Source organism: Rhineura floridana, chromosome 3 (genome assembly GCF_030035675.1).
Source record: "Rhineura floridana isolate rRhiFlo1 chromosome 3, rRhiFlo1.hap2, whole genome shotgun sequence".
NCBI classification, from domain to species: Eukaryota; Metazoa; Chordata; class Lepidosauria; order Squamata; family Rhineuridae; genus Rhineura; species Rhineura floridana.
The window spans coordinates 164,729,510-164,741,667 of record NC_084482.1 but is presented as its reverse complement, the minus strand read 5'-3'; the positions used below and the strand labels follow the sequence as shown (position 1 = coordinate 164,741,667).

Sequence of the window (12,158 nt, the reverse complement as noted above, 5' to 3'; positions counted from 1 at the left end):
GAAAGAAAGAAAGAAAGAAAGAAAGAAAGAAAGTGCAGCTGGTACAGTAGAGGTGTTACTGTATCAGTACAACTTGCCTATCAGAAATCTGTCAACTGAGTTCTGAACCAGCTGAAGTTTCTGAATTGTCTTTAAGGACAGTTCTACATAGAATACATTACAGTAATCAAGCCAGGACACAAGGCACAGATCACTGTGGCAAAATCAGATCTTTCTGCCAGCCAAATTTATTAAAACACACCCCTGGCTACTGATGCCACCTGGGTTTTTCCAGTCAGCACCTTGTCCAGGAGCACCCCAAAACTGCATACTCAGTCTTTCAAAAGGAGTACCACTCCATCCAGAACCAGCTTTAGATCTCCTTCTGGAGCAGATGATCTCCCAGCTCACAGTACTTTCACTTTGCTCAGGTTGAACCTCAGCTTGTTTGACCTCCTCCATCCCAGAACTGTCTCCAGGCACTGGTTTAGAACTTTAACAGCCTCCCTGGGATCAGAAGACAGAAAAAAGGTAGAGCTGAGTGTTATGTGATGACACACTGCAACCCAAACTTCCCCTGATTCCAAGTGGAGACCAGGCCCTTGACAGGATGATCAAGTCTAATGTATGTCATGTCTCATGAGCTGGGGCTGATACTACGTGGCAGCCATAAAATACTGAGCCAATCCTGAAGAGGGCCTCTTAGCATGGATGTTGAAGTAACCCAAGACTAGAAGACTTGGGGTCCCCAATACTTTTTAAGACTACCTCCACTAGTTCAAGCAGGGAGACAGCAAGAAGGTTGGTATACTAACAGAATCCCTGTTCTGTCTCCTGTACCTAATCATAACTGGATTGGGTACCTGGCCAGCTAGATGTATTCTTATACACAGGCTACTTCTTCCCTCCATCCCTCTAGTCATGCCTAGTGTTAACCTGAAAAACTGGTGGACACATTCAGGAGAGTTTAACCCTTCTTCCTTGTCCAACTAGGTTTGTGTTACACAGGCCATATAGTAGGTCAGCCCTTTCAACCTGTCAATTTGACATTTAGGAGCAACACCTGCAGATCAGACTAGAGGGTGCTAAAGACAAGCCCCCTAAACTGTTGAGGCTAGGAGAATGCTTGAAATGGGATAGTACCAGAGTTGTCTCAGTTATCTTCCTTTTGACCAATTGCACCCCTCCAGCTACCATAGCACATTTTGCCTGCACAACATTGATTGTGATCCCACAACTCTCCCCTCCCAAACACATCCCCACAGACAGTATCCCTCAAGAAGGAGTTCTGGCACCAAATAACTATCCCATTCTCATAATGCACTCGCTCCCACCTCACCAGCAGTCATACAACCAGTCCTTCTTGCTACCACTCAAGGTAGCTACCCCCAACCCCAAAACATTATTTTTCACTTGCTAGTGAAAATGCCCTGTCAGCATAATATTACACCTCATTGTAGGAAGAGACACTATCATAAACATGATAAAATAACCAACCACTTTTTAGCTGAACCCTTTGGAAAGATTTCTTTTCATTTTGTAATAGCTGCTTAGAGAACACTACTGTTGACCGTACTCATTCATTAGTTTTGCCCCATTTTTTGATTGTCCTCTTAAGGACAAATGTGAAGTGATTTCCAGAAGGCCAGACCTGGAGAATTCTTGGGATCTCTTATTTTTACTTTAAAGGTAGTACAACATGACCCTTGTCGAGGTGGTGCGGGATATTGGAACAGCCTTTTTCGGTTCAAACATCTTGCTACTGGACACTACTTAGCTGCAGAGGTAAGCATCACAAGGAAAGCTCTTGTGAACCTTTTCCCTAGACGCTGCCATTCTTCTTTTTTATAGGTACTGTTACTCGACAGCAAAATTAAGATTTGGAAATAATGAGATTCAAAGGATGTTGTGTTAATCTGAAGGGCCAGCAGCACTGGCATTTCTTTGAAATAAGCTTTGAAACATACACTAAACTCTTCATAAATGACTTTCCCACCATAGTGTTTCTGCAGATGTACTTTAAAGGATCCTAATAATACATAAGTGCCCTGAAAACGTTGCCAAAGCATTATGATATCTCGAACTGGTAGTTACATTCATGTGTCTCAGACAAATTTGCTAATATTAAGTATCTGAGTTAGCATACTTCATTTGTTTTATTTTGTGTTTGTTTGCTTTAGCTTTATAGTTGCTTGGCTTGCTTTTGTGAGTGGGTGACATAATATGGCTATGATAGCATTTTATAAATTTGTGTATCATTTATACTATAGAATGAAATTCATTGTCTACCATATTATAGACTTTGGATGAGGAAAAGCTAGTTGTTGTCCTGACCTGCTTGTGATTCTCTTCCATCAGGTAAATCCTGACTATGTGGAAGATAACCAGGAATGTCAGTTCTCAGTAAGTATAGGCAAGAGTATCCTCGTGCCTCTAATTAAGGCGTGTTGACCAGTGCTCAAATTATTGGGGGAAGGGAAGCTAAGGGGGGCCTTAATGAAATACACAAACTGCAACCCTGTCTACCCCCCAATTTTTAGTTAAATCATGCCCCCGTGTGCTTCTAGAGCATCTGAAGTCAGTCTTTGAGGAGGCCAGCACAACATATAAGGGGGCCTAGCCACCTCTGCCCTCTGTAATTTGAGCACTGCTGTTGAAACAGGCCCTACTATAATCGGCAAGCATGTAGATAAATCAAAGATTACAGCGCAATCCTAACCATGTCTACTCAGAAGTAAGCATTGTTGAATTCAATGGGGACTTAATCCCAGGTAAGAAGGGTTAGGATTGCAGCTTTTTGTTATCCTCTTAATTCATTAAGGATTTAATGTAGTGTTCTCTAATGCTGTCTCCAGTGATTGTGAATACTGAGCACTGGGCAGCAGTAATCTTTAGTTACTTAGGTAAGATACCTAGGCAAACAAATACACCATCTTTCTGCCTGCCTCAATATCACCTTTATTTGTCAAGGCATGTGACAAAGCCCTTTTAGCCTTGGCTAGTGGTTTCCTAAACTTTATCTACCTAAGGAACAGGGTATCTGTATCTACATACTGAAATTGTATTGAATTGAACTTGCATGTAAAAACAATATATCTACTTTTTGTCAATCAATTTCCAGAAGAATGAACAAGTGTTTTCTGTGCTGTGTGGTCAGAAATAGGAGCCCTTCTGTCAGCATGCAGCAGAGAAGCCAGCCAACTTGGTGTGTGTTTGTGTGTGTGTTTGTGTGTGTGTATTAGCCTGCTTTAGCCTCACCCACTGCCAATATGCTGGTTTGTAGACCCCTCCCCTTTCCCTTGAAGGTTCCTCACTCCTGACTTAGATATTTGGAAAGTATGGTATATGCCAGTGGTTCCTGAACTTTTCCCCCCATCAACTACTTGAAAATCGCTAAGAGTCTTGGTAGAACACTTCATGGTTTTTTTGTCTGTGGTATCAATTGTAATGCACTGTGCTAGGTGCTGTATGATTTTGAATTCCACAGAATTCAAACTGTAATATAATAAGATACAATATAAGAAATAAAAGAAAGCAATAAGATGCAATTAAAAACCAATATGAATATTGAATGCATGGGATGGGCCATCTCCCATCTTGAACAACAACTCCACCGACATGCCACAAACCACTTGAATGAAGCTCATGAACCATAGTTTGAGAACCCCTGGTATATGCAGATGCTGATTATGCACCAGACTGTAAGAGGCTGAAGGTCATGTCTTCCTTATCTAGAGAGAGGTGGGTTGGTATGAACTGTTGGTGCTAAGAGTATGCATGTGGTACAGGGAGCATATCAGGTCCAAATAGTGGAGGTGAAACTGCAAATCTTTGTCACTGAATTGAGCGGGAGTGTCTTCACAAGGTGTCAACACTTGGAAGGGAGGCCTTGTAAATTTTAAGGACCTTGGGGAATGTATGTGTGCATGTAGAAAATGGTGTCCCATCTCCTGATTGAGGATATTGTATAGAATAGTGGGACTGTCAGTAACTGCAAGGAAATCATTTCAGTGCTAATTCAGGAGGCTCATTTGGGTCTTTTAGATGCTATTAAAATGTTTGTAATGGTGATTTGTGCACAACAAATCTCAGAGCAGGGGTTTCAGTGCTGTTCATTCACTGACAGAACTAACCTATCAGCGGAATGGGGCGGGAAGGCAACTTTAAGAAATTTCCCCTGCAGCCTCCCACACCTGGGATCTTCCAAAGTTGTTTGGGGGGGGGGCTTCAGGGGGAATCACTGAAAATTGCCTCTGGCCCCCATCTGCTGACAGATTCCTTCTGATCAAACAGCATTGAATACCACCCCAGACTCATTCCCATGTTGAGATGTGAAAGCTTTGGGTGGGGAAAGGGAATTAGGAAGGATTTTTTCTTTTCATGGCCAGTATCAAAATATTTGAACTGTTGAAAAATTATGATGAAGTCTATGAATATATGTTGTCCTTCAGAATGATTAGGAAAATTATGTTAATTTCATTACAAGGTGTCTGATTTTGGATCATTTTCTTTAGCTTTCCCCCCCCCCATTCTGTTTCTACATAATAATGCTAAAAGCTATTTGTTGCCTATTTCTGTTTTCCATATTTTATCATGCCATGCCCCCTGCAATAACATAGAACTTGTGGGGAGGAGGGGCAGAAAAAAGAAATAAATACAGTAGTCAGTATTACCACTTGAGGACATGGAATGCATTACATATGTTATCACACAAAATAATGCTATTCACATACTTTTGATGTAGTTATGAAGTAAAGAAAGTCAATATTCTTTAGTTTTCATTTAAGCATCAATTGCTAGATCATCAGTGCTAGATACCACATGGTACACACACCACAATGGCTATGCTCTGCCTCCACGGTCAGAGGTGGCATGCGTCTGAACACCAGTTCCTGGAAACCACAGGAAGGGAGAGTGCTGTTGTGCTCAGGTCATGATTGTGGGCTTCTCATAGGCATCTTGTTGGCCAATGTGAGAAGAGGATGCTGGACTAGATGGACCATTGGACTGATCCAGGAGGCTCTTCTTATGTTCTTACACACGCACAGCCCTAGCCCTGAACCTGACAACTTTAGCACTAGAGCAGGGAGCATTTTTCAGCTGAAGGGCCGCATTTTCTCTTGGGCACCCTACTGAGGCCATATACTAGTGGTCACTGGGGCCAGATGCAAAAGTGGGCAGGGCCATTGATGCAAGTCTCTCTCTCTCTCTCTCTCTCTCTCTCTCTCTCTCTCTCTCTCTCTCTCTCTCTCTCTCTCTCTCTCTCTCTCACACACACACACACACACACACACACACACACACACACACACACACACACACACACACACACACACACACACACACACACACACCATTCAGGCAAACAAGATGCATTACTACAGTTCAAAGACATTCAAAAATGCAAAATGACTCCCAAGAAATGTGGTCTGTACAAGGAAGGTGTAGCCAAATAGAGAGGTCTGGAGGATTGCATTTGGCACCCAGACCTGAGCTTCCCACCCCTTTGCTAAAGAGTTGGGAGGTTATTTCTGGGAAGGTAAGAAAACAGGTGCTGGTTTCAGTTCCTTTCCCCCAGAACTTTACCTCTTCAATGCTATAACTTTCAGGTAGTTTAAACCTCCCATAACTGGGCCTTTTATAGAAAAGTATATATTATGAAAGGGGATGGGATTTAAAAAGTGTCCTCCTCATGCTCTGTAGCTGTGTTAGACAAGGAAGATCCAGTGGATTGCCACCCTGGGCTCCTACTGAGAGGAAGGGCAGGATATAAATCTAATAAATAGATTCACTAAAGGGATGCTGATGTAACTTATGGCCATCTAAATCATAGAATCATAGAGTTGGAAGGGGCCTATAAGGCCATGGAGTCCAACCCCCTGTTCAATGCATGAATTCAAATTAAAGCATACCCAACAGGTGGCTGTCCAGCTGCCTCTTGAATGCCCACCACTCCCTACGTAATTGGTTCCATTGTCGAACTGCTCTAACAGTTACGACTTTTTTCCTGATGTTCAGTCGAAATCTGGCTTCCTGCTACTTGAGCCTATTATTCTGTGTCCTGCACTCTGGGATAATTGAAAAGAGATCTTGGCCCTCCTCTGTGTGATAGCCTTTCAAGTACTTGAACAGTGCTATCATATCTCCCCTCATATATCTTGTGACTGAATACTTTGCCTGAAACTTTGCATAAACCTTGCTGAGCTCTCTAACTGGATTTAACTGCCCCCAGCCAACTACAGATTTTAGGAATTTGGTGAGGGTGCATTATATTGAGCCACATATTTCTCTAAAAGGTGGCTTAATCACAGATATTGCAATGTCACTGGGGTGTTTGATTTCTTTAAAAACCCGAATCCATAGTGGTATACATCTAATTGAGCAGAATTAATTTTTTCAAAACAGAAACACAAAGCCTCATTGTTGTAACATATTAAAATGCATAAATACTGTTCACTCTAGAACCCAGGAGGCTTTCCTTATAGCCAGCATCCCCCACAATCCTTCCATCAGCATGTCCAGTTTCCCACATTGTCCTGAATGAAGGAATTACTGAGAAAAGTGATAATAAGTAAAGCAAGGCTTTTCCGTCTCTGCTAAGAGGCAAGCTGCCTTTAGCTCTCTCAATTGTCACTTAGCCTGATGGAATGGCTGCTGCTGTATGAACTATGTGCATCTCAGCTGGTTGTTATAAGAACTTCAGTTTTAAGAACTGGTGCCTGAACATATACTTTTCCTCCTCCCTTCTCATCACTTTTCCCTTGTGTAACATGTATTTTAGACTGTAAGCCTAAGGGCAAGGAACTTTCTTACCACTTACATTTGTAAGACAATCTGCGAGCCTTTTTGATTAGAGTGTGGAAAATGCTTTAAAAAAGAGCACAAATGATCGGAACCTGCAAGAGAGCTAAAGTACTAAGGTTCAGGAAAGAGAAGCTGTTGTAAAATGAGCTCTTAAATGGGAAGGACTAGCTTATTTCATTTCAGAGCTGGCTGCCTCAAACCTTTCGCTGAGGAGATAACCATTGGTTGCCAATTTCTTCAAGATTTTTTGCTTTCACTTTTTTCCTTGCACTTCATCATATAGGAAAAACTAACTTCTTGAGGGGTAATTTCTGTGATTAATATACACTGGACTTTCCTTGAAGGGGAAAGAATAATTTAACAGGGTTGGCAATTTGCCTTATCAATTTATTACCAGGATTTGCTTTAAAAATAGCAGCCCATCTATCCCAGCAATGCCTAATTTAACTTACATTATCTCTTGATTGTAGATCTTTGATATCCCTCACCCTTCTGTATTATCAGAGATTGACTGAGGGAACTTGTGTGTTCTGAGCATGGTTTCCTGCTGACCAAGGACCTACCTTTCAAGTTATTCAGTGAAGAATAGCAGCACAGCCTCCAAACTAAAACAAAAACCAAAGGCACACCGAATGTTGGTTGGAGGGTGGAGCTTGCTATTTTTCACCATTTGTGGGGAAAATCATTGTTGGATGAGTGCTCAGTCAGTACAGCGGGGCAGCTGTTCACAGCAAACATAGAACTTAAAAATTTACAGAATGTTGTGAACTTGCAGGCAGGTGAGTTGTCTCTCTTCAGCAATTGCATCATATGGAAGATTCAGTAATAACCTCACAATTGTATGCTTGTTTCACAAGCAACACTACAATGACATAAAGGGCTGCTTCATCATCATCCCCACAGTTACAAATTATTGTGCTTTATTAATACAGAAAAAGCAGTATTCCAACAGCTTTTGAGGGGAAGCTATGTAGAGTATTGTGCAAAACCCCCCACTAATGCACATTTATTACACAAAACTGAGCATGCAGGAGTGGTTTCTGCACTCTTCCCTCTTTTCTTGGTTTTAACCACCAGGTGGTGAGATTAAGCCATTAGCAGGCTAAATATTAGGCAAATTAATCTTTCTGGTGTACACACTGTTGCAACAGTTGTTGGACAGATAAACCCATGGTAAAGTAGGACATCAAAGGCTTAGTCAATCTCCTGCATAGAAGGCATGGTTTTGTTCTTGTAACACAAATGGTTAAAATTCCCCATTTTCCCCTAAGCTCCTTTAAGTTCTCTTCCTTTTGAATTGGAAATACCTGGCAGTGTAGTCTGCAAGACATCATGCCAAAATCTATATAAATATTCTGTACTGCCTCCTATATCTACACTTTACTGCTCCATTCATATACCACAGATAAATTTATGGTGCTGCAACTAATTTTTTCCTCTTGAATCTCCACTTCTTGTAAAGAATTATTTTTATCTTGCTCCATCGAATCTATTCATTGGTTTGTATTTTGCTTTTCCTCTGCCAAGTTTCATTTACAGTGCTGCAAAATGTTTCTTCCCTATGTTTTTTTAAAACATTTTTTGGTACATTGTAATGAGCTGTTGTGTAGAGGGGGTTGTTTACTTTTTCTGTGAAGGAGTTGCAGTGGATTCAACATTGTCTCTAGGAAAATGTGTGGAGCACCCACCTGCAGTTGCACATTTCATGTGCATGCATTCATAGAAATTGTTACATCCTACAAGTGAAAAACATATGCCTTTTGTATTTAGTATTGCTTTCTAATAATTCAGGTTTCTAACAATAGCACATTCAGATTTTTTTAAAAATGAAGAAATTATGCTTGATTCCCACACACTTTGTATCCTTGCCTTTTCCAAAATTCTCCAGTTTTCAAATTCATATTTGTTTTGGGAGAAAGTCAATTTTCACTAGTTTCCCCATCCCCCTTGCAGCCCTCTGCACCAGCTTGCATGCTTTTCTGGAGGGACCCTCAATCATCTAAGCAGGTTTTCAGGGAGCCCAGGGGGCTGTGAAGGCAAGAAGGATCTGGCAAAAATTGCCTCCTTCTGCTTCTTATTGTGTAAGGAGAATTCAGCTGAGGGTGTCTGGATCCAACCCATGCTTAAAGAACACCATCCTGAACTTAAAACGGTGGGTGCAGATGTGAACTATTTGTTTTCACTGGCTGACAGAATTTGGCATGTGTCATTTTGGTTGTTTAACTTGGATGGAATTATCTTTTTTCTTTTCCTTACTTTTTTTTGACAATAGAATTGTCAAGAAACATTCCTTTTTAGGAATCTGAGATACTCTGGAAAAATACAGATTTATGTCTTGACTTCTCAGTAATTTAGACACAGCCTAGCTTGATAGCTTAAAGTTGTTTATTAGAGTCTTCTGCCCAGTTCTAGTTAATCCTAGAAGTTTGTGACATGTGTTGTGTTCTTGTGCCTGTATCTACATTTGAAAAGGTTATGTTGAAACCATGAGGCATATGGCTGCATTTCAATATAATACCTTGCTTTTCAGCCTGGGCAGGCAGCTTTGCTACTGTGGTTTGATTTGCAATTTGTTCCACAGCTGGATCCTGACCAGGATGCAGCCAGAAGAGGATTGCATAATGCTCCAGAGAAGATGGCATATTCTTTAGTCTCTGTGCCTGAAGGAAACGATATTTCTTCCATCTTTGAGCTTGATCCCACTACTTTACGAGGGGGAGACAGCCTTGTCCCGAGGTATGATGTTTTAAATGATATGTTGTGAGCCCACTTTAAAATGCCAGCCCATTTGCTAGGCAGTCCTAGATAACTGGGGTAGACTGTTACAAAGGACAGCAGTTTTGCAGAAACAAGCTTAGACTTATTTTCAGTGCTTCCTAGATGTGTCTGTGGCTAAGAAACTGTGACTGAGTGGGAAGGAGACAAAGGGCATACCTCTTTGCCTCTCAATCCTAGCCAGTAGAAAAGGCATGCTGTGATTGTAGTAGAAGAGCAAGTATGGGAAACCTGTGGTCTTCCAGTTGTTATTGGAAATGAACATCAGTCCCAGCCAGCATGTCCAGTGGTCAGGGATTATGGGAGTTGTAGTCCACCAACATCTGGAGCTCCACAGGTTTCTCACCCCTGTAAGAGAGGAACTAGATCGAGGGGGGAGGGGGCTCTAACTGAACAGAAACAGCTCATTGGGAATTGCCTGTACTCCTGATTTTTTTAGGAATCCAAGAGAATGCTTTTCTTGTTCCTTTCTCTCCTGCCATATTTGACTAGGAGGATCACTCATAATTGATTGATTTTTAAATTATTATTATAAACTTTATTTATTAATTAAATATCTATTTTTCCTTTCCTCGCAAAGGAGATTTCAGTACTGTGCCATTTTAAAATAAATTTCAAGTTAGATAACAGATTGATAAAAGTGCCATAGCATTTCGACTGGACATCAGGGAAAACTTCCTAACTGTTAGAGCCATATGACAATGGAATCAATTACCTAGAGAGGTAGTGGGCTCTCCGACACTGGAGGCATTGAAGAGGCAGCTGGACAGCCATCTGTCGGGAATGCTTTGATTTGGATTCCTGCATTGAGCAGGGGGTTGGACTTGATGGCTTTATAGGCCCCTTCCAACTCTACTATTCTATGATTCTATGCAAAAATAACAACAGTTAAAAGACAAAGAGACAGAAGATACAACTATTACATTATGATTAAAATATTGGATTCCTGTCTTCTACAGGTAACTGCAAGTGCTCTAATGGAAGTATGCTAAGACTAATTTCTTGTGAAAGAACTTCTTGTGAAACAACCCCTTTTTCTTAGTGAAAGAACTCATTGCATGTGGCCCCAAAGTTCGGTCCATATCACTACACCTGTAATTATGCAGCCTGCAAATTCAGAAGATTATTATTTGAATCAATTTTGTGAGGACAAAATAATTTTATTCTTTTGCCATTTTCTTGAATTGTTGGTCACATATTGAAGAACTTGTATCTTTCTTGAAGCCTATTCATAATTCTCACCATCTATTGGTTTTTGAATTGCAGCCCAATTCTACATCAGTTTTTGCTGAACTTAATTAGTTGTTTTAGATTTAGAGCACATTTGAAGAGTCGTATAAGATTATATCAATAATGGTACAATTAAAGCAGCTTAAATTACCATAGAATGCCTAAAAAGACTGGGTGACATTCAGTCATGGTGTCCTGCTTGTTCAGGCTTCCATTTGCACAAACAAGATCTACCATTCCTCTCCTTCCTGCTTCAGCCTCCTGCACTCCCCTAATATCTGCACTGTTAGGTTGAAGGACCCTCTGGAGCAGATGAGAAGTGCAGGAAGAAGGGAAATTCTATCACACCTGTTGGCACAATATTGTCTCCCTCCTTAATATTGAATCAGACTTCTTAGAAGGCATTTCATACTGAATACCTGGCGATATTTAAGACTTGGCAGCGTTTCATATTCTAATCTAGTTGAATTAAAATCTTGCAAGGAAAAATGAAAACTTGTTTTTGTATTTTAAAAGTGTTGGATTACTGAGGAAACTATGTGTAAGAAACCAGCTTAATAATATAAATATACTTGGTTCTTTTAGGAACTCCTATGTCAGACTTAGACATCTATGTACAAATACTTGGGTTCACAGCACCAATATCCCTATTGATAAAGAAGAAGAAAAACCTGTGATGCTCAAAGTAAGTGCTGTAATGAAACTGTATCTCATATCTTCTCTTGCTACCAATTAAGCTATTTGGGTGAAGAAGTACACAATTCTTATTTGGGGCAAGATCTGGGGCACAAAACATTGCTTGGACACGACCTCAGTCTGTTCTTAAAATGTATTAGGACAAGAGCATAACTTGACACTCTGCATCTTCAGATAAAAGAAACAAGCTTCTCTCAGAAGACCATACAAAGGATTTTTTGTGTTGGGTATGATACCTGCCAGCCATGTGAGGAATATAGTGATGTCCATGCTGATTGCTTGTCCATGTGGCTTGTGTCCATTTGTGCAAGTGGCACAGTGTCTCTCTACAAGCATGGCACTAAACCCTTATAGTAATTGGTCTCTCTTCCTACAGTTACCTTTTCCCCTTATTTCCGGCTTAATACTACAGTCAAAAAGGAAAGCTATAGTTATATCACAGCCTTAGAATTCATCAACAGTTTTTATATCCACCGGATAATAGTATAATCTGCATGAATAAATAATGAAAGGCTGTTTATTTGTTATTTATTTATTTGATTATTTGATTTATATTCTGCCCTTCCTCCCAGCAGGAGCCCAGGGCGGCAAACGAAAGCACTAGAAACGTTAAAACATCATAAAAACAAACTTTAAAACCCATTAAAGCAAAAACATCTTTAAAAATGTTTCTT

The 12,158-nt window shown here is 40.5% G+C and overlaps 1 protein-coding gene across 5 annotated transcripts in view; it reads left to right on the top strand.

Moving 5' to 3' along the window:
- The window catches only part of ITPR1 (inositol 1,4,5-trisphosphate receptor type 1), a 347,896-nt gene that overhangs the window by 161,179 nt on the left and 174,559 nt on the right, over positions 1-12,158 (top strand). For 4 of the 5 annotated variants that reach the window (XM_061618551.1, XM_061618549.1, XM_061618553.1 and 1 more), the window contains exons 10-13: positions 1,669-1,764; positions 2,338-2,382; positions 9,365-9,519; positions 11,374-11,473. In XM_061618551.1, coding sequence (XP_061474535.1) covers positions 1,669-1,764; positions 2,338-2,382; positions 9,365-9,519; positions 11,374-11,473 — 396 coding nt within the window. The remainder of the gene's footprint in view (positions 1-1,668; positions 1,765-2,337; positions 2,383-9,364; positions 9,520-11,373; positions 11,474-12,158) is intronic. The other variant, XM_061618550.1, reaches the window with a different exon arrangement.